The sequence below is a fragment of the Rhinolophus ferrumequinum genome, chromosome 2 (assembly GCF_004115265.2).
Source record: "Rhinolophus ferrumequinum isolate MPI-CBG mRhiFer1 chromosome 2, mRhiFer1_v1.p, whole genome shotgun sequence".
NCBI lineage: Eukaryota > Metazoa > Chordata > Mammalia > Chiroptera > Rhinolophidae > Rhinolophus > Rhinolophus ferrumequinum.
The window spans coordinates 5520473-5542668 of record NC_046285.1 but is presented as its reverse complement, the minus strand read 5'-3'; the positions used below and the strand labels follow the sequence as shown (position 1 = coordinate 5542668).

The window sequence follows — 22196 nt, the reverse complement described above, 5'->3', positions numbered from 1 at the left end:
AAGAATAATAAAAGGACAATAACTACATATCAACAATTTAAATGTAAATGGATTAAATGCTCCAATCAAAAACATAGGGTTGCTGAATGGATATTAAATAAGACCCTTACATATGCTCTCCAGAGGAGGCCCACTTCCAATCAAAAGACACACACAGACTGAAAAGTAAAGGGATGGAAAAAGATGTTTCATAAAAATGGAGGAAAAAAAGCCGAGGTAGCAATACTTATACCAGACAAAACAGACTTTAAAACAAAGGCTATATACCAAGAGACAAAGAAGGACCCAGTAATCCCACATCTGTGTATTTATCTGAAGAAACCCAAAACTACTTTGAAGAAACATGTGCATCCATATGTTCATTGCAGCATTGTTTACAATGGCCAAGATATCGAAGTAACCTGGGTGCCCATCAGTGGATGAATGGATACAGAAGAGGTGGTACATATATACAATGGAATATTACTCAGTCATAAAAAAGAATGAAATTTTGCCATCTGCAATATCGAAGATGGACTCAGAGTGTGTTTTGCTGAGTGAAGTCTGACAGAGAAAGACAAATACCGTATGACTGCACCTATATGTGGAATCTAAAGAACAAAATAAAACAAAAACTGGTAAATACAGAGAATATTTTGATGGTTGCCAGATGGGAGGGGGTTTAGGGGTGGCAGAAAAAGGGGAAGGGATTAAGAAGTACAAACTGGGAGTTACAAAATAGTCATGGGGATGTAAAGTATAACAAAGAATGTAGTCAATAATATTGTAATAACTATGTATGGTGTCAGATGGGTACCAGATTTATCAGGTGATTATTTCATAGGTTATTTAGATGTCTAATCACTATGTTGTATACTTGAAACTAATATAATGCTGTATGTCAACTGTAATTGAAATAATATTTAAATAAAAGCAAAAAAGAAATAGTACAATTCTGCATGTAATAACATCAAAAAGAATAAAGTACTTAGAATAAATGTAATAAGAGACTTGTAAGACTTGTACACTGAAAACAAACTATTGTTGAAAGGAATTAAAAAAGACTGAAATAAATGGAAAGATATCCCATGTTCATAGATTTGAAAAGTAAATATTGTTAAATGGCAATACTCCCAAAATTGCTCTACAGGTTCAACACAATTCTTATCAATTACGCAGTATACCTTTTTGAAGTAATTGCTAAGCTAATCTTCAAATACATATGGAAATGCAAAGGACTCAAAATAGCCCAAACATTCTTGAGGGGAAAAAACAAATTTGGAGGACTCACACTTCCCAATTTCCAGACTTAGTACAAAGCTACAGTAGTCAAGACCATACGATACTGGCGTAAGTCCTGACATGTGATCCAATAGGATGGAATTGATAGTCCAGAAAGAAACCCAAACATCTATGACCAATTGATTTTCGATAATGTGCCAAAACAGTCCATTGGGGAAAGAATTGTCTGTTCAATAAATAGTACTGAGGGGCGGCCCCATAGCTCAGGTGGTTGGAGCGCTGTTCCCCTAACACCGAGGTCGCTGGTTCGATGCCCACATGGGCCAGTGAGCTGTGCCCCCTACAGCTAGGTTTATGAACAACAGCTTGACCTGGAGCTGAGCTGCAGTGGGCTGCTGCGAGGAGCCGACAGCGGGCGCGAGCTGCAGTGTGCGGCCGGCCGGCCAACGGCCGACGACTGACTGGCTCAGCCGAGTAGAGCACAATGCTCATAAAACCAACATGGGCCAGTGAGCTGCATCCTCCACAACTAGACTGAGAACAACAATGGCTTGACTCACAGTTGTGGGGGGAGGGCAGGAGGGAGGCAGTGGGGGGGGAGGGGAAAAAGTTAAAAAAAAGAAAAATAAACAGTACTGAGATAACTAAATATCAATATACAAAAGGATGAATTCGAACCTCTATATCACACTATATACAAAAATAAATAAAAATGGATGAAAGACCTACATGTAAGAATATTCTATAAAACTTATAGAATAAATATAAGTATTCATAACCTTAGATTAAACAAGTTTCTTAGAGACCTAAAGCACAGTCAACTAAAGAAAGATAAATCGAGCTTTATAAAAATTAAAAACTTTTGTGTCAAAGAATACTATTAGGAAAGTGAAAAGATATTGGACAGAATGAGAAAATATTTGTAAACCATTTGTCTGGCAAGAGATTTTTATCCAAATCATATATACAGCACTTAACAATCCAACAATAAAAAGAGAAACAATCCAGTTTTAAAGTGGGCTAAGGATTTGAATAGACATTTCTACAAAGGAGCTACACAGATGTCCAATAAGTACACGAAACGATGCTCAACGTCCTTAATTATCAAAAAAATGGCTGTGGTGTAGATCTCTATTCAATAAACTACTTTTGCTCTAAAAACAACAACAAAAAATTGAAAACCATAATAAGATACCACTTCACACTCAGTAAAATAACTAAAATAAAAGACAATAGCAAGCATTGGTGAGGCTGTGGAGAAATTAGAACCTTCATACACTTCTGGTGGGGTGTAAAATGGTGGAGCCACTTTGGAAAGTAGTTTGGCAGTTCCTCAGCAAGTTGAACATGGAGTTACCATATGCCCCGGTCAGTTCCACTCCTGGGAATATACTAAGAGAACTGAAAATATATATTCACAGCAAAACTTGTACACCAGTGTTCACTGCAGTGTTATTTGCAATAGCCAGAAAGTAGGAATAATCCAGTGTTCCTCAACTGATTAATGGATATATAAAATGTGACATGTCCATACAATGCAATATTAGTTGGCCATAAAAAGGTATGAAGTGCTAATACCTGCTACAGTATGGATGAACCTTGAAAACATTATGCTAAGTGAAAGAAACCAGACACAAAAGCTACATGTTACACGATTTCATTTATATGAAATACCTAGGTTGGACAAGTCTGTAGAGAACTTTGTCTCCAGGGGCGGGGGAGAGATGGGGAATGACTGCTAACGGGTATGGGGTGATGAAACTGTTCTGGAATTAGATAGCAGTCATTAAAAGCACTCCTTGGAAGTTAAGTAGACCTTACTATCTCTGTGACCTCAAACAATAATAATAAAAAACATAACAATTTACAATGCTAATTATGTGCTAGCCTTGTGCTAATCCCACTATAACCTAATGAAGTAGGTATATCCCCAGAAGAGGAACCTGATGCATAGCGTTTAACATGTTACTTGATATTTCAAACCTTATTTCTGCAGCACTGAAATGAGAATAATTATCTCGTAAAGTGTAAGAGGACTGAATGAGTTGATATGTAGTACCAGTAGTACATTGTTGGTAATGGTACACACTCAGAAATTGGAAAATCTTGTTGTTTTTAACGGGTGTCGTGTGATCCATATCATCATGTAAAAAGTCATGCTGACTTCCAATATACTGTAGTGTTAATAATGTATAACACTTCCATTTGTTTTTGAACACAGGGCCCCCTGGAACAGCTGTCCCTCCACCTGCTGGCTACCCAGGAGGCTTGCCTATGGGATACTACAGTCCACAACAGCCGAGTACCTTCCCCTTGTGCCAGCCAACTGGTGGTACCCATCCTATCCAGTACCAGCCTGGCAAATATCCAATGCCAGTTCAATCTGCTCCAATAACATGGATGCCAGGGCCAACTCTAATGCCAGGCTGCCCTCCTGGTCTGGAATACTTAACCCAGGTACTCTACACAAATCCAATTCATGTTTTCTCATGAAATGTGACTGAGGATCCAGCGAAAGACAAAAGGTTGGACTGAGTGGATAAAGTGAGGGTCAGTGATGACAGATGTCTAGTTTGTGAGACTGTGTGAGTGATGGTGATAATTTCAGAAATGTGAAGGGAAATCAAAGAGTATAAGCATATATCGGTGGGATGAGTATAGTTTTTGTAAGGGATGTATGTTGAATTTTAAGCTTTATGTTGCCTGTTGAAGAAAGTTGACATAGGAATATGAATATAAGAAAAAGTATCAAAGATGCTAATCAGGGTGCCATTTGCTTAGAAGTAGAATTAACGTCAAGAAAAGCAACATAAAAAAAAGAGAGCAGAGTAGTGAACAGTGAGTTACCGAGTGCCTTACTTAGCCCATTGCATTTTTTCACCACCCATAGTTTTTATCATCCATGCCTATCATCCCCCAAAACATGCAATGTAAATAAAAATAGGGGACTTACCAAAGATATTGCTTCAGGCCAAGTTCCAGAGAACCCCTTCCCACAACACAGTGACTCCCTAATTTCCATCTGTACAGATGTCCTGGAGCTACCAGGATATCCAGATCAGAAACTGGGCAACATGCCAAGTTGGTATACCAAATGGTATTGTTTATAAACCCTTTTGAGAAACTCAAAAAGATTGCTTAAAGAAAGATAAAGCTAGTATTGGGAATCCCTTAGAAACAGAGTCATGTTTCACGTTTTAAAAAAGGAAGCATACAAATACAATAAGGGACTTGCCAATTCAATATGTGTCTTCCCATATAAACAACCAAATGTTCCTTGGAGTTGACATGTTTCTCTTCTCAATTTTCTATGCTGACAGAGACCCTGTTAATCCTGTGCATTGAAAACCATTGGTACAATGTTATAGTGTTGATATTTGAAAGTACAGTTGGATCAGGAAAATTGGGATTTTACATGTGCCAAAAATTGTATTAAATTGTTTGGCAAACTATTGACAAAATGTGAAGCCAGTCATTCAGGTAAAGTGCTAGAGTAAACACCTATATTATTTTAGAAACTTATAAAATGTTTATAAGTTAATCATATTTACAAAGTCTTTTTAAAACTTGATGAGAAGTAACAAATTGTCCTTGGAAATACAAGATCTAGAGTCATTTCTCTCTTAAAAATGTATAGCTTTAATATTGTTCATTGAAATATTAAAATAACAGTTTTTCAGTTTCTTCTATTACTCTGACGGAAGTTACATTAACATATTTCATGAATTCTGTTTTCCCTTTCAGGAATGTTTTGAGCTAAAAAAAAAAAAAAAAAGTGAAAAAGAAACAAAGCAGGTTTGGAGCCAGACAAACCTGGTTTTTAATTCTAGCTCTACTCCCTCCTCAGTCTACAACCTTGAAGGAGGTTTGTAATGTGCCTGATGTTTATGGCACACGGGGCTCACCCAATGGATGGTAGCTGGCTGTATGGATATTATTAGTTCTTGTATGTGAGCGGGAGACAGAGCCAGTCATGTTTTTACCATTTTCTTTATCTTAGTCTTCTGGCAGTCTCATTGCAGATTACATGAATCTTTTTCAGGACTATCAAGTCGTTTCAGGACTGTGTTATTTCTGGAGTATTGGTTGGGCCAGTGATTCCCCGGTTTGTTGGAGAGCTGCCCCTTAATAGTGGGAGTGTCTTACTGGGCAAACCTCTTCCACATTAACGGGCATATCATTTCTTTAGAATATTTTGCCCAGAAGTGGGTGCAGTGAATATTTTTACTGATTAGTTCTAGATTTTAACATTCTAGATTTTTTTTAGTGCCCACTTTTGATATCTTTTAAGACATGTTTAGATCCTCTCACCTGATTGTGTTTTCATATAAGAAAAATTTTTAATGAAGGATTATATGCTCTCTGTACCTTCCTGTAATCAATCACATCACAAAACATTCATGTGTAGTTATTTTAAATTTGACTTATTACTAATTAGTGTATTTTTATTAATGTATTCAACAAAAATTTGGTGAAATAATGGCATTTTGGGCAGTGCTCCGGTCTCAGGAATTGGGAATGATCTAATGACCTATAGTGTCTAAAATTGTATAGATGTGATCAGCCTGTCCTCATGGAGTTTTTTTCTCTTCTGCTAGAATCTTCTCAAGTATAACAGGTAATGGGCACATTAAACTGTCTCTCTGTAGAGTGATTCCTAAGTAACGTTAAGGTAGCGTTTATTTAATATTCCCAACCTCCTTTTCCAGGGATGCCACCCCAGAAAGTTTCCCATCCTTTGCCCTAAGCTTATTCATATGCTTCCTGCCCTCTCGGACCCTCCGTTACTGCAGTGTGCCCCTGAGGAGGTCTTGGCAGTTAGGGCCTCAAGTGGATGGAAATCAGTACAGTAATCTCTTAAAAGTACCTGGACACTCCTGTGGGGAGTGCACCCTGGCCGACTGACTCCCCTGAACCACTGAGAAAAGTTCTTTCTCAGGGCCAGGACTGTATTAATTCCATCCTGAACTTCCTGAGCCACTCCAATCTGTGGGTGACATGTCGGAGAGACCAGTGAGGGGGAACTGAGCTAGGAACAGTCTATGTCAACCAGCTTCTCCTAGATGGTGTTACGGTGGCAGGAAGGTGATTTTCTGCTATTTTAGACAGATGTTTCAATCTTTTACAATGGAGCTGCAGAAGTGTTTTTCCTATCTGGACAGCTCTCCTAATAACCGTCTGGTGAGGTACAGATAGGCTAATTCCATTGGATTAAAAAATATATATATTTTATTCTATTCAGTTTCAAAAAGATATTTTGGTATTGATCGATCTCATCAGTTTTCTTTTCTAATGCTGGTTTGATTTAATTCTGTTATTTCTGTCTCCTAATTTCTTTGTTCTGTCCCAACAGCTGGACAACATACATGTTCTTCAGCATTTTGAACCTCTGGAAAGTATGTATAATTCAGTAGTGTTCAGCAGTATTTGAATCAGGTAGAAATTTGCATTATCCAGTATCTAGTTCCTTATTAATATTGATCACTTGTTAATGGTTCAAAGAGAAAAGGATATCCTCTTTTCAAAAAAGTAAGAAAGAATTACTTTGTTTATTTGTACATCATATGTAAACTCAGACTTGAAAAGGATTTTCGTTTTATCTGTTCAACCGCCCTACCTTTTACCCATCCCAGCTCCTCCATATTAAATTCTCATGGATGAGAAAAGGAGGGAGCTGAGAGTCTAAATTAGTTAGCCAGGGTCAACTAATCTGGCAAAGATGGAAATAGAATCTAATCTGCTGAGTTCCAGTCCAGTTCCCTTATTTTGGAAGTAAGAAGAAATCACAGGAAACATAATCCTATTTGTTCTCAATTCATCCTTGCTAGATTATGGGCCGTCATCGTACCAGATCTACACATGTAAATGGTTTTATAGTTAATGTTTTCTGAATTCAGGTACTCTAGGAATATAGTTCTAATCTCTGCTGTTATGTGGAAAAGTTTAAAAAATCATTTTACACTGAACTTCTTAAAATAAATGTTTTAAATTTTCAAAATTACTTAAGTACTTAAAGGCTGTATGAATTATATTGGTGTTCTAATTTTACCTGAAGTTTTTAAAAAGCTATTTTGTTTTAAGCCCCTAAAAGGACTTCTTTTTTTATTATTTTTATTAAAGTATAGTTGAGGTTCTAGTGTACAACATAGTGATTCAACATTTATATTCCTTGCAATGCGATCACCAGAATAAGTCTAGTCACCATCTGTCACCACACATGGTTATTCCGATAATACTATTTTCCTTACATTACATCCCCATGACTTTTTTGTTTTTAATAACTGGAGGTTTATACCTCTTATTGCTCTTGAGGCCCATTTTAACTACTTCTAAATTAAGATGGCTATCTCATTTTGTTTTTTAGTGATGACATGTTTTGAAACTAATAATAAATACGATATTAAAAATAACCTGGACCAGATGATTTACACTGTAACTGAAGATACAGACGACTTTACCAGGAATGCTTATCGGACACTGCGGCCCTTTGTCCTCCGGGTCACTGACTATATGGGCCGCGAAATCATGACAATGCAGAGACCGTTCAGATGCACCTGCTGTTGCTTCTGTTGTCCCTCCACCAGGCAAGAGGTCAGAGGATGGAAGTTTCCATTGTTTCTTCCTGATCCAGGTCTTCTCAGCATAGTTGTGCTCCTTCGCCAACTATACAGGAGGGTTTTTTCACTGGCTCTGCAGATAGAGAGGAGGGAGGAAGCCAGATTGTCTCACCTAAGGAAAATCAGAAAGGGCTTTTTCCTTGTGGGTTCCGGCTCTTCGGTGCTAATTGGTGGTTCAAGCACAAATTACTGATTCAGTGATCACAGTTCTATCAGTTGTGTACTGAATTAGAAATTCACCTATCGCCTATTACAGTAGTTACACACATTTATCTAATCGTCCCCAGAGAAAGTAAGCTAAATGTAAATATACGCTTATAGAATTGTAAGGAACTTTGGATCCTTTTACTTTATCCATCACAATCTACACCTTGCTGTAAATAAAGAAAAAAAGACTAAATGCCTGCAGATGGTGTTACACTCGGTCGGTGACAGTGCTAGAACTAGACAGCAGGTATTCTGATTGACAGTTTGGTTACTCTTCTGCAACCTGTACAGGGAACGTTGTTTGCTACAGGGAAGGAAAAGTGGTTTAGAGAGAGGTCCGCGAGATCTGAATTTTAGATGTGTCACCTACTTACATTTCTACAATTTAGTTAACCTCTTTGAGCCTCAGTGTTGTACATAAACTGGGCAGAACAATACCCCCTCGGATTATTGGGATATTTCAGTGATATGCTAAGTACCAGCATTTACAGTAGTAATTTATTTACAGCCTTCTCTGTGCCTTGATTTATTCACCTGTAAAATAAAGATATTAATAGTATCTATCTCATGTGATGATTGTTTTGAGGATTAAGTAGTATTATAAAGGAATGTCAGCTGCTTAGCTCAGTGCCTGGCAAACAGGATAGTGTTCAATGGATATTAGCTATTCTCAGATATCTTACTCCTTTATCATACACACACACACACACACACACACACACACACACACACAACCTTATATTTGAGGTGAATTTGCACCTCTATCCTTGATGCTTTTGTATAGTAAGCATTTTTTTTTTTGTATTTATGAGTTGGGCTTTGCATATCAATGCCTCTAAGTGCAGCCTTCCAAGATTATAGGAAGCCAGGATAGAGTTAAGCAAATCAATATTACAGCCTTAGTCCAATGGACGGAACTTTTGTCCACAACATTATCTAGATTTTTTTCTGATTTTCCAGTTTTACTTGTATTCATGTGTGTGTGTTTAGTTTTATCAACTATGTGCATTTCTTTATTCACCACCACAATTCAAATACCAAATAGTTCTAACACCACAAAAACAAACAAACAAACAAACAAAAAACCAACCAACCCTTTTATAACTATCCCTATCTCCCTCCCTTCTCTTCATCCCTAAACCCTGGAACCCACTAATCTGTTCTACATCTATAATTTTGTTATTTCAAGAATGACAAAAATAGAATCACATAGTTTGGAACCTTTTAGGATTGGCTATTTTCAAATGTCGTTACCTAGAGAGTCATGCAACTCGGACATATATTAATAATTCATTCGTTTTTATGGTTGAATGATACAAATTCTTTTTTTTTTCATTAAAGTTTATTGGGGTGACAATTGTTAGTAAAGTTACATAGATTTCAGGTGTACAATTCTGTATTACATCATCTATAAATCCCACTGTGTGTTCACCACCCAGAGTCAGTTCTCCTTCCATCACCATATATTTGATTCCCTTTACCCTCATCTCCCACCCTCTCCCTCCTTACCCTCTGGTAACCACTAATCTATTGTCTGTGTCTATGAGTTTTTGTTTCTGATTTGTTTGTCTGGTTCTTTTGTTGTTTTTGGCTTATATACCAAAAGTGAAGTCATATGGTTCTCTGCTTTTTCTGTCTGACTTATTTCGCTTAGCATTACGTTCTCAAGATCCATCCATGTTGTCACAAATGGTCCTATTTCATTTTTTCTTACCACCGAATAGTATTCCATTGTGTATATATACCACAACTTCTTTACCCATTCATCTATCGAAGGACACTTTGGTTGTTTCCATGTCTTGGCCACCATAAATAAAGCTGCAATGAACATTGGAGCACACATGTATTTATGGATAAATGTTTTCAGATTTTTTGGGTAGATACCTAGGAGTGGGATTGCTGGGTCGTACGGTAATTCTATTTTTAATTTTTAGAGGAACCTCCACACTGCCTTCCATAGCGGTTGCACCAGTCTGCATTCCCACCAACAGTGTATGAGGGTTCCTTTTTCTCCACAGCCTCTCCAACACTTGTTACTATTTGTCTTGTTGATGATAGCCATTCTGACTGAGGTGAAGTGATGCCTCATTGTGGTTTTTATTTGCCTTTCTCTGATGATTAGTGATGTTGAGCATTTTTTCATATGTCTATTTGCCATTTGTATGTCCTCTTTGGAGAAATGTCTCTTCAGGTCGTCTGCCCATTTTTCAATTGGGTTGTTTGTTTTTTTGTTGTTGAGTTTCATGAGTTCCCTTATTAGCCCCTTATGGGAGGCACTGTTTGCAAAAATCTTCTCCCATTCAGTTGGTTGCCGCTTTATTTTGTCGATGGTTTCTTTTGCTGTGCAGAAGTTTTAAGTTTGATCTAGTCCCACTCATTTATTTTAGCTCTTACTTCCCTTGCCTGTAGAGTCAAAATCATAAAATGTTCTTTGAACCCAAGATCCATGAGTTTAGTACCTATGTTTTCTTCTATGCAGTTTATTGTTTCAGGTCTTATACTTAATTAAGTCTTTGATCCATTTTGAATTAATTTTGTTACATGGTGACAGATACCAGTCCAGTTTGATTCTTTTGCACGTCGCTTTCCAATTCTGCCCGCACCATTTATTGAAGAGGCTGTCTTTTCTCCATTGTATGTTTTTTGCTTCTTTGTCAAAATTATGTGTCCATATTTATGGGGGTTTATTTCTGGCCTCTCAGTTCTATTCATTGGTCTACGTGTCTGTTTTTCTGCCAATACCATGCTGTTTTGATTATTGTTGCCCTATAATACAAGCTAAAGACGGGGAGTGTGATACCTCCAGCATTGTTCTTTTTTCTTAAGATTGCTTTGGCTATCCGGGATTTTTTGTGATTCCAAACAAATCTGATGATTTTTTGTTCTATTTCTTTAAAAAATGCCATTGGGATTTTGATGGGGATTGCATTAAATCTGTATATTCCTTTGCATTAATTCTGTATATATGGCCATTTTAACTATGTTGATTCTTCCAATGCATGAGCACAGAATGTTTTTCCATTTCTTTGTGTCTTCTTCAATTTCTTTTAAGAATGTCTTGTACTTTTCAGCATATAGGTATTTCACATCCTTGGTTAAGTTTATTCTTAGGTATATTATTCTTTTTGCTGCAATTGCAAAAGGAATTGCTTTTTTAATTTCCTTTTCTGAGATTTCGTTGTTAGTATAGGAATGCAGTGGACTTTTGTACGTTGATTTTGCAGCCGGCAACTTTACTGTATTCGTTGATTGTTTCTGATAGCTTTTTGGTGGAGTCTTTAGGGTTTTCTATATATAGCATCATGTCATCTGCAAAGAATGACAATTTAACTTTTTTATTCCCAATTCGGATGCCTTTCATTTCTTTGTATTTCCTGATTGCTCTGGCGAGGACTTCCAACACTATGTTGAAAAGCAGAGGTGATGGGGACAGCCCTGTCGTGTTCCCGAACGTAGAGCGAAGGGCTTCAGTTTTTCACTGTTAATTATGAGATTAGCTGAGGGTTTGTCATATATGGCCTTTATTATGTTGAGATATTTTCCTTCTATACCTATTTTATTAAGTGTTTTAATCATAAATGGATATTGTATCTTGTCAAATGCTGTTTCTGCATCAATTGATATAATCATATGATTTTTGTCCTTTATTTTGTTTATGCGATATATCACATTGATGGATTTGCGTATGTTGAACAATCCTTGTGCCCCTGGGATGAACCCCACTTGGCTGTGATGAATAATCTTTTTAATGCATTGTTGCATTCGATTTGCTAGACTTTTGTTTAGGATTTTTGCATCTGTATTCATCAGAGATATTGGTCTATAGTTTTCTTTTTTGTGTGTTGTCCTTCCCAGGTTTTGGTATCAGGGTAATGTTGGTGTCATAAAATGAGTCAGGGAGTACTATCTCTTCTTCAATTTTTTGGAAAGAGTTTGAGCAGGATTGGTATTAGATCCTCTTTGAAGGTTTGGTAGAATTCACTAGTGAAACAATCTGGTCCTGGACTTTCGCTTTTGGGAACGTTTTGGATAACTGATTCAATTTCATTACTGGTGATCGGTCTCTTTAGATTTTCCAGGTCTTCATGGTTCAGCCTAGGAAGGCTATATGTTTCTAAGAACTTGTGTATTTCTTCTAGGTTATTGAATTTGGTGGCATGTAGTCCTTCATAGTATTCTTGGATGATCCTTTGTATTTCTGTGGCATCGTGATAACTTCCCCTTTTTCATTTCTAATTTTGTTTATTAGTGTCTTTTATCTTTTTATCTTAGCCTAGCCAAGGGTTTGTCAATTTTGTTAATCTTTTGAAAGAACCAGCTGTTTGTCACATTAATTTTTTCAATTGTCTTTTTGTTCTCTATTTCATTTAGTTCTGCTCTGATTTTTGTTATTTCCTTTCTTCTGCTGATCTTAGGTTTCATTTGTTCTTCTTTTCTAGTTCTTTAAGGTGTAACATGAGGTTATTTATTTGGGATTTTTCTTGTTTCTTGAGATAGGCCTGTAATGATATAAATTTCCCTCTGAAAACTGCTTTCGCTGCATCCCAAAAATTTTGGTAGGATGTATTTTCATTGTCATTTGTTTCTATGTATCTTTTGATCTCTCCAATTTCTTCTTTGACCCGGTCAATCTTTAAAAGTATGTTGTTTAATCTCCATGTATTTGTGGTTTATCCTGCTTTTTTTTTGCAGTTGATATCCAATTTCCAAGCCTTGTGATCAGAGAATATGCTTGGTATGATTTCAATCTTCTTAAATTTGCTAAGGTTAGTTTTATGTCCCAATATATGGTCTATCCTTGAGAATGTTCCATGTACACTAGAAAAGAATGTATAGTCTGATGTTTTAGGATGAAGTGCTCTATAAATGTCAATTATGTCCATTTCATCTAATGTGTCATTTAGGGCTGCTATTTCATTATTTATTTTCTATTTGGATGATCTATCCATAGCTGTCCATGATGTATTTAAGTCCCCTAGTATAATTGTGTTTTGGTCAATTTCTCCCTTTAGTTTTGTTAGTAGTTGCTTGGTATATTTTGGTGCTCCCTGATTGGGGGCATAAATATTGATGACTGTTATGTCTTCTTGTTGTATAGTCCCCTTTCCCATTATGAAATGTCCATCTTTGTCTCTTGTTATCTTTTTCACCCTGAAGTCTGTTTCATCTGATATCAGTATAGCTACACCTGATTTTCTCTGGATACCATTTGCTTGGAGTATCAGTTTCCACCCTTTCACTTTGAGTCTATGCCTCTCCTTGTAGCTGAGATGTGTCTCTTAGAGACAGCATATGGTTGGCTTTAGTTTTTTGATCCAGTCTCCTATTCTGTGCCTTTTTATTGGTGAGTTCAGTCCATTTATATTTAGGGTGATTATTGATATGTGAGGATTTCCTGTCATTATATCTTTAGTTTTCTGGTAAGGCTGTGTGAGTCTCCATGGTTTCTTTGCCTTTTTGTTGTTGTCTATTATTTCTTTGTGGTGGTATTCTATGATGTTTCCCTCTGTTTATTTATTGCAGTATATATTTCATTTCTGGATTTTTTTTGAGCATTTACCCTTAAGTTTATGTAGAAGAAGGTTTGATATTTAGAGTATCCCATTTTCTTCAGCATGCCTATTTTCTCCATTCCCATATTCCGGTTCAGGCCTTTACTCTCCCTCTTTTTATGTTTTGGTTGCCACAAATTGTCCCTGTTGATGGTGGTCAAATAGTTTCCTTTGGTATTTCTTGTAGTGCAGGTCGTGTATTAGAAAATTCCCTCAGCTTCTGTATGTCTGTAAAGGTCTTTATTCCTCCTTCATATCTAAAGGATATGTTTGCTGGGTATATTATCCTTGGCTCATAATTTCTCTCTTTCAATAGTTTGAATATTTGGTTCAACTCCCTCCTGGCTTGTAGAGTGTCTGCTGAAAAATCTGATGATTATCTTATGGGCTTTCCTTTGTAGGTTACCGTCTTCTTTTCCCTGGCTGCCTTGAGGATTCTTTCTTTGTCGTTAATTTTTACAGGTTCAATACAGTGTGCCTTGGAGAAGGCCTGTTGGAGTTGGGGTAATTAGGTGTTCTATTTGCTTCTTGGATTCGAGGATCCAGTTCTTTCCACAAGTTTGGAAAGTTTTTGTTGACTATTTGTCTGAATATTCTCTGTTCCCTTCTCTCTTTCTTCTCCGTCTGGTATGCCCATTATTCTTATATTACTCTTTCTCATGGAGTCAGAAAGTTCTTGTAGAGTTCTTTCACTTCTTTTAAGTCTCAAGTTTCTTTTTCTTCCATCCGTGTAATTTCCAGGTTTCAATCTTCGATGTCACTGATTCTTTCCTCCATCTGGTCAACTCTACTTCCTAAGCTGGCTATTTCATTTTTAATTTCTTCTATTGAGTTCTTAATCTCCAGAAATTCTATTTGGTTCTTTTTTAAAATTTCAATCTCTTTGGTAAAATGCTCGTGTTGTTCCTTGATAGTTTTTCTGAGCTCATGAAACTGCCTTTCTGTATTTTCCTGCATCTCGTTGAGTTTTTTCAGAACTGCAATCTTGAATTCTCTGTCGTTTAAGTCACATATTTCCGTATGTTTAACCTCGTTTTCTGGAGGTCAGAAAGAAACTTTTTCTTTCTGAGCTGTCATGTTCTGCTGGTTATTCATGGCAATTAATGATTTATTATTTCTCTTCCTAGACATCTACTGGAGTGGGTTCTGCAACAGGTTGATAAGAAGAGGTCTTTCTTTTGTTTTCCATTACGTGTTGGTAGAATGTTTTATTTTCCCTGTGACTGCAGCCCTTTTTTCTCTCTCACACTGTATTGTTATGTTTTCTCTGCACTATTCCAGCTTCTCACACAATGGGGGGATTCCCTGGAAGGCGGATTTCTCCTCTGGTAACAGTTCGCCTGGGTCATAGGGGGCTGCGTCCCTGTGGGGATGTGGAGAGCTTTTGAAGTTCCAAAGCTCTTCCTGCACCAAATTAGAGCCCGTGTGTTTCAGCAATTCTGTTTACTCCTGCAGGGATCCACCCAGATAGGTGGGGACAGGGGCGGGGTGAGTTGTGAGAGGTGGCCCAGAGCAATGGCTGTGGCCACCACCACAGCCAGTCCTGCTTTTACAGCTCCCTCCCCTTTGTCGGAACTAGTTGGGCTGCGAATCAATGCCTGCGGACCACAGTTCTCAGAACTCCAAATACTCTGTTCTTTTGATCTGACACTTCTACTGTTCTGCTTCTAGCACTGGGAAGGTGGGGGCAGGGCAAGCTCTGGGAGGGTAGAGATGTGGGGGCTAGTCTCAGTGCCTACGACTTCTGTTCTCTGCTCGGCAGTGAGGGCTTAAACCACTGTTTTCAGCCCCCTTTCCTCAGTCTTTGCTCCAAGGTCTCTGCCATGAGCATTGCGTTCAGCCGTGTTATATGCTGCCCCCTCAGCCCTGTGGGCCATTAGCGGAGCCCTAGCAGTCTGAGTTCTTCCCTCTCCCGCAGCTGTGGTGTTTCCGGGACGCAGAGAGCTCGGAGCACTGAGCCAGGTCTGCGCCCTGCGCCCGCGGCTCCATCTCCGCACTTCTCCCTTCCGTCCTCCCCCACTCACGTGATTTGCTCACCTTTAGGTGAATTCAGCACGCAGAGTCTTCGTCTTGCCTGTCTGCTGTGCAGGGAATCCTTTGTGGAGTTATAGTTGTTTGATTTGGTGTAAATTCCAGGGGAGATTTCCAGAGGCTCACCTCACGCTGCCATTTTGATACAAATTCTTTTAAAAGTAATTTATTTGTGTACAGTTTTGATGTTTTTTTATCTGAAGCGTAAATTTTTATGAAATCTCTATCCTCAGAAGCTATTAAATTTCTATGTTTGTATATATGTGTGATTGTATGTATATGAATAGTACTTTGGTTTGCCAATTCTTGAGCTGTGTAGTCCTGCCTGGTGATGAGACCCAGGAGAATCAAAATTCTTAGGAAAGTATATATGACACGAGAATTGTCAGTAGAACTTTTACTTTGGTCTTTTACCAGATAATTCAATTTTGTGACTTTTGTTATTATCAGATATGAAGATCTTAGTTCTCCACAAAGGAATGTTATAGAGATAATTATCTGAAAAGAGAGTAGTGGACAGTATTTTAAAACTCTTACAAATGGTTTTATATACCCATAACACATCCTGTTGTTTTTCCAATATACAGTTTTCAGAATGTCTCTTTTCTCTTGTTTTCTATTATAATTGTCATGTCTGTCAGTCTAAGAAGTTAGCTTGTTGCTTTTTTGTCGATTATGCCAGAAGACGTGAGACATCTTGATCAGAGACAGAGATCCGTGTTACAGCACAGAAAGCAGTATGAACATTAGAATGTGTGTTTAGGTCCCCTTGTCCCAAGTCCTGTGGGGTTGACTCAGGAGCCCAGGCAGATACCCCATATATAGCTGAGAAACACTGAGCTTCTGGCCACTATATGATTAGTAGTAACTTTGTCCCAAAGGGAAGCATGACCTCATCTCTCCAGACTGTTCACTGAAATACAAGCCTAGGAAATAGCCGAGGTAAAATGGAAGACTCTTCCCCGGTAACAATTTCCCCAGTCCTCAAATGGGTTAAGAACACATCTAGGTGTGTGTGTGTGTGTGTGTGTGTGTGTGTGTGTGTGTGTGTGTATGTATCCAGCATCCTCACCTCTGTCGCTGCTTCATTTGCAGCTGGAGGTGCAGTGTCCTCCCGGTGTCACCATTGGCTTTGTCTTGGAGCACTGGAACCTGTGCAGGGCGGTTTACAGCATCCAAAATGCGAAGAAAGAAAACATGATGCATGTGCGTGGGCCGTGTTCAACCTATGGCTGTGGTTCAGATTCTGTTTTTGAGGTAAACAAATGTAAAAACCATGTTTCTACTATTTTATTTTCTTACATGTACATGTATTAACAGATTTTAGAATGATTTGGTTTTACATGATTTTTTCATGAGTAAAGAGTTAACTGGCTGACATCAGATGATTTTCAAATTATGGTTTGTGGATTGCTTCATGTTTTCCAACGTGAGCTCCTTTTTTATGATCTGTTTGATAAAGGTAAGAGACACCATGAAGCCATTAAACCTGAGAAGAAATAGCCTGCCATAATCTATTTTCTTCTTGGTTGTATTTAATTAAACACTTTTATCAAAGGTTTCCAGGATCAGAGAATAGGTCCTGAGTAACGAATGTGCCCAGCATATTATAGAACATGCAGGCTGTGCAAACTGCTTAATTGCAGGATAGAATTCTGTCTGTGTCCTGAAGAAACAGGACAGCACTGATCATATGGATGCAACTCATAATAGGTTATAACATTTTATCAGGAAAAAGAGAAAAATCCTTCTGTTTTGCCTTTATCTCTGGATATAAAATGATTGCTTATAATCCTGTGAATCTGGCAAAGGAGATTCCTCAGCATTTTTCCTGAGCTTCTTAATCCTTCTAAATGCCTTGCAATTTGGCAAAGCTTATCATCTAATAGTGCTCATTCAGGTGTTTCCTATGATACCTGCCTTATGTGACCATGTCATCCAACACTGCTTATTTTTTAAAAAGCCATGCAACACAATAGAAAATGTAGATAAGCCAGTTCCAGGGGCGGGATGTGTGGGATCATTCTGATCACCCCAAGTTAGTATCTGAGTGTTTTCTTTTCATCTGGCAAGTGCCAGTGTCCTCCATTTACAAGCTGAAGTCCTTACGGATCCTGGCGTAATTTAAGAAGATAGGGGAGGCTCCTTTGGTCCACAAAAGCTTAAGTGATTATGTGGAGTTTGTAAAGTGCACACAACCAAGCCTCATTGCTTTTGCTCACGCGTTTCCCTAGACTGGACGAGATTCCCTCCCAGTCCCCAGTTCCCACCCTTTGCTATGTGGAGCAGAATTTCAGAATCAATTACACCTCTCTAGTAACTCGTTTGAGGATGAGGAAAGAGCAGTGTGAGAAGTGTGCGATGTACCCTAGCTCAGTTATTAACCAGTTGCAGAGCACAGACTCCTTCTTGGCCATCATTTCCAGTTTGAAATTATGTTATTACTGTATTCGTTTCCTGTGCTGTATTTATGCTATCTCAGTGGACGCTGCTTGCCAGCAGAATAAATCATGCAGTATGATTTTCTCAGTCCCTGAAAGTGAAATCCTTACCCGTGCAGGTCACCTCCCTCGACGGCGTGTCTGACATCGGCAGCATCATCAGGAAGTGGAACGGCTTGATGTCAGGCATGGGCAATGCTGACCACTTTGACATTCGCTTCCCCTTAGACCTGGACGTGAAGATGAAAGCCATGATTTTTGGAGCGTGCTTCCTCATCGTAAGCCTTTTGTTCTTGACTTAGCTTGAGCGGATTATCTTTCTGATGAGAAGCCGTGTCGTGTAGTAGAAAGGCAATACGCTCTGACACCAGACCAACTTCCGTCTCTACCACTTACTAGTTATGTGTTTTGTAAAGGGTGTAATACTTGGAAGCCTCAGTCTCCTCGTCTGTAACGTGGAGATAAAAAGACTTGTATTTTTCATGGTTATGAATATTAATTATCATGAGGAAAAGGGTCAGGAGGGTGCATATTAGGCATCCGGTGGGTATATTGTCATCACCGCATGTTTATTATTCTCATTACTTGAAAATGTCTGTCCTGCGATGTCTTAATGAAAGAAAATCACTCTAAAGCGGAGGTCCTTCCCCTCCCTCTTCCGTGCAGCCTCTCTGTCCATGTACTACTACCTGGGGTTGTTCTACCCTTAGGTTTATTAGGTGCAGTTCTCTTGCTCTATTTCTGACTAATTATTAATATTCATAAGTAAAGAATAGAAATAAAATTGACAGTACTTACCCAAAAAATCTAATTAACATATTATAATTGGTATATTTAACATATTTGATATTAATTATCAAGTGTTTCCTCTCTTTCCAAACAGTAAAAATTTAGTTAATTAGTACCCCAAAGGGGAAGTTTATTGACTACCAACAGTTTTAAATTCGTAATTCCTGCTTTTGATATTAGGTCCACTTTATAAAGATTTATTAGGTTTATTTACTCTTTTTTCTTCCATTTCTTCTCAAACTTTATTGCACATATGAATCCCCTGGGGATCTTGTTAAAATTCAGATGCTGATTCAGTTTACGTCCTGGGAGTGGGGTGGACTGAGATTCTGTAAATTTACAGAGGGTGCCAAAAAAATGTATAGACATTTTAAGAAAGGAAAACTGTATTAAAATTATATATTCAATATATACTGACAACAAAAGATGAATACAAGTCACATTTGACTTCTGCAAGTCCAGAGGTGCTCAAAGTGGTTACCATCAGCGTCCAGACACTTCTGATTACAGCGAACTATTGCTTGAGCAACATTGACCAAAGTGTCCACTTGTATACATTTTTGGGGGACCCCCAGAATTATTCTTAACTGGAATGGAAGAATTGCCAGATAAATTATAAATGATAATATTTTGTACATTGCATCTAATTATCTACTTATATGCATACAATTATATATATAAAATTCTTTTTCCAATTTCAGGACTTCATGTATTTTGAAAGATCTCCAGTACAACATTCATCAAGATAAATGGACACAGCAAATCAGGAAGTATGGTTAAAAAGTTTAGAAAAGTTGGGTTGGGCTTACAGTCAACCCTCAATTGTTTGCAAATACATTTATCTGCTTTTACAGATTATTTTTATTGGTGTTAGTTTTGACGGGTAGGCTGAGAAAGTAAGAACACAATCTGATGTCTGTTTCAATTGACTGTCTATTTGTCTATTTCTTAGACTAGGAAAAAGCTATGACTTTCAGTCATGCTGAAAAACCTATGACTCATTAACCAAATAAATATAGATACAATGAGCTTGAAAACACTTTAGCATGAGATGGGGAAAATGAATCCCAGAGCTCTCATAACAGGTAACGTCCATCAACATACTGTTACCGAAGACAAATTTGATTTGAGGTAAAAAGAATGATATTCTTCATTTTTAAAAACAAAAGAAAGGCGGACCAAAATACTATGTTTTATGGTACAGAAAATTTCACTTGTGTACATGTATCAAAGCCTCATTTTGTAAAATTCATAAAAGTTTGAATGGACAACGTGATTGTGTTACAAAAGTTTTTTTATTGTAAGGTTTATGTTTTCCATGCCTGTTCCTTTATTCGCTAGTATGGACAATCAGGCGCTGCCTTATATGAAGACAAGGTCCGACTGTCAAGAAGAGAGGTGACCAAGGCCATGGTCATTCTAGATCTTTTAGCAACTTAGAGACATCAGTGCCCTTACAAACAGCTTACATTTAATACATTTAACCTCGCTTGGTCACAGATGCCTTATGTATAAAATATGTTTGGCCAAATCTCTGAGATTGCCTGTTGAAACTTTGTATCTCGTTTGATGTGACACTGAGAAGATAACTGTTTTTTTCTTTCAAGAAGATCCCTGATATTCCCTGTGGTGTTTTAATTGCAAGAGTTGCAATTTTGTTTTCAAATTTTGAAATGTGACAGTCTGTGTGGCACTTTGTAAAAGCCCAAACTATAAATTCTGATACTGCTTAATATTGCTTTGCTGCTTTTTAAATAAATCTGTATTTGTGCAAAGAAAATAATAAAACAGTAAACATGCTCCTTATCTGGGATCTATAGCTTATTAGTACAGATTGTATAGGATCAACGTAGTTAAGGTATAAATTGTACTTGTTTGCATTGGATCAACGTAGTTAAAAGTATAAATTGTACTTGTTTGTATTGGATCAACGTAGTTCAAGTATAAATTGTACTTGTTTGTATTAACTAATTAACAGCATAATGTGTTAGTGAATGCACTCTGATCAATCTACAGTTGCTTCTGTGCACTTTAGCTTCCTGTCAGAACGTGGACTGTGTTCTTTCAACACAGTACAGAGGATGGAATGTATTCTTCTGCTCCATGTTAAGTAAACATGGAGTGTTAAATAAACATGAGTGTTCTTAGATTTGTTTATTCTGAGATGAGGGCCCTTACCCACAGTTCTTATTGAAATGAAAGAAAGGTGCCTCACTTTTTAATTATATTCATCTTTTCATGGCAAAAGTTGTTTTACTCAGTTTCTTATAATGTTCATTTTTATGCGTGACTACTAGCTTTTTAAGACAAATGTAAAAGCTGCTGCTTTCTAAAATACTAATTACCTTATATTTGAAAATGCAGTTGCAGTTTTAGACGTACGCATTATTTCTTATAATAATGTCTGACATTTTCTATAGAAAATGAGACAAATAGTATTCAGAAAATTTATCTATATAAACTTTTCATTTTTGCCTCCATCTCATTCCAAGACCTACTGCATAATACTAAGAAAAAATTATTTTTAACGTATGACATTTTAAATTTCTGTTTAAAGTTTTTGTGGTATTAACATGTCTCTTATAATTTCTTTTTCTTTAATAATACCATGTGCCATATTTTTATACTACAGTTCGTATTATAAGTTCTATATTTCTTAATGGTATTTCATTATGTAAAATTGATAATACTGATTAAAGATATTTTCTGAAATTTGTGTCTTCATGCATCATCATATTGTTTTTGGCTTTTAAATAAATATAATATGGCTTACAGTAAAATAATAGTTTTTTTTTTACTTATGATTGAGTCTTTACTATAGGCTGAATGTTTGTATTTGCCCCAAAGTTTATGAATTACCCTAATGTGATGGTGGGGTGATGGTGAGGTGAGGACTTTGGGAGGTGAATAGGTCATGTGGGTGGAGCCCTCACAAATGGGATTAGTGCCCTTATAATCTGTCAGCACCTTGACTTTGGACTTCCCCTCCTCCAGAAATAAAAGCTTTTTGGTTAAACAAACACATCTATGGTATTTTTGTTAAAGCAGCCCAAACGGTTTAAGACAGAAATTGGCACTGAGAAGGGAGGTGCTACTGTAACAAATACCAAAAACTATGGAGGTGGCCTTGAAAGTAGGTAACTGGTAGAGACTGGAAGAATTTTGAGGTACATTCTAGAAAAAGCCTAGATTGCCATGAACAGAATTTTAAAGATGATCCTGGTGAGAGCTCGGAAACAAAAGAGAAGAGCTGTAGCTAAACCTTTTTAGAGACTGAGTAATCCCGAACAGAATCTTCGTAGAAATATGGGCAGTGAAGGCCATTCTGACGAGGTCTC

General features: G+C 37.4%; 1 protein-coding gene across 1 annotated transcript in view; it reads left to right on the top strand.

The window, feature by feature from the left end:
- The window catches only part of PLSCR4 (phospholipid scramblase 4), a 62533-nt gene extending 40787 nt beyond the window's left edge, over positions 1-21746 (top strand). Inside the window, exons 4-9 of the mRNA XM_033089919.1 lie at positions 3443-3678; positions 6575-6617; positions 7586-7812; positions 16724-16885; positions 18189-18347; positions 19560-21746. Coding sequence (XP_032945810.1) covers positions 3443-3678; positions 6575-6617; positions 7586-7812; positions 16724-16885; positions 18189-18347; positions 19560-19607 — 875 coding nt within the window. The 3' untranslated portion in view covers positions 19608-21746. The remainder of the gene's footprint in view (positions 1-3442; positions 3679-6574; positions 6618-7585; positions 7813-16723; positions 16886-18188; positions 18348-19559) is intronic.
- Positions 21747-22196: the final 450 nt, after the last annotated feature.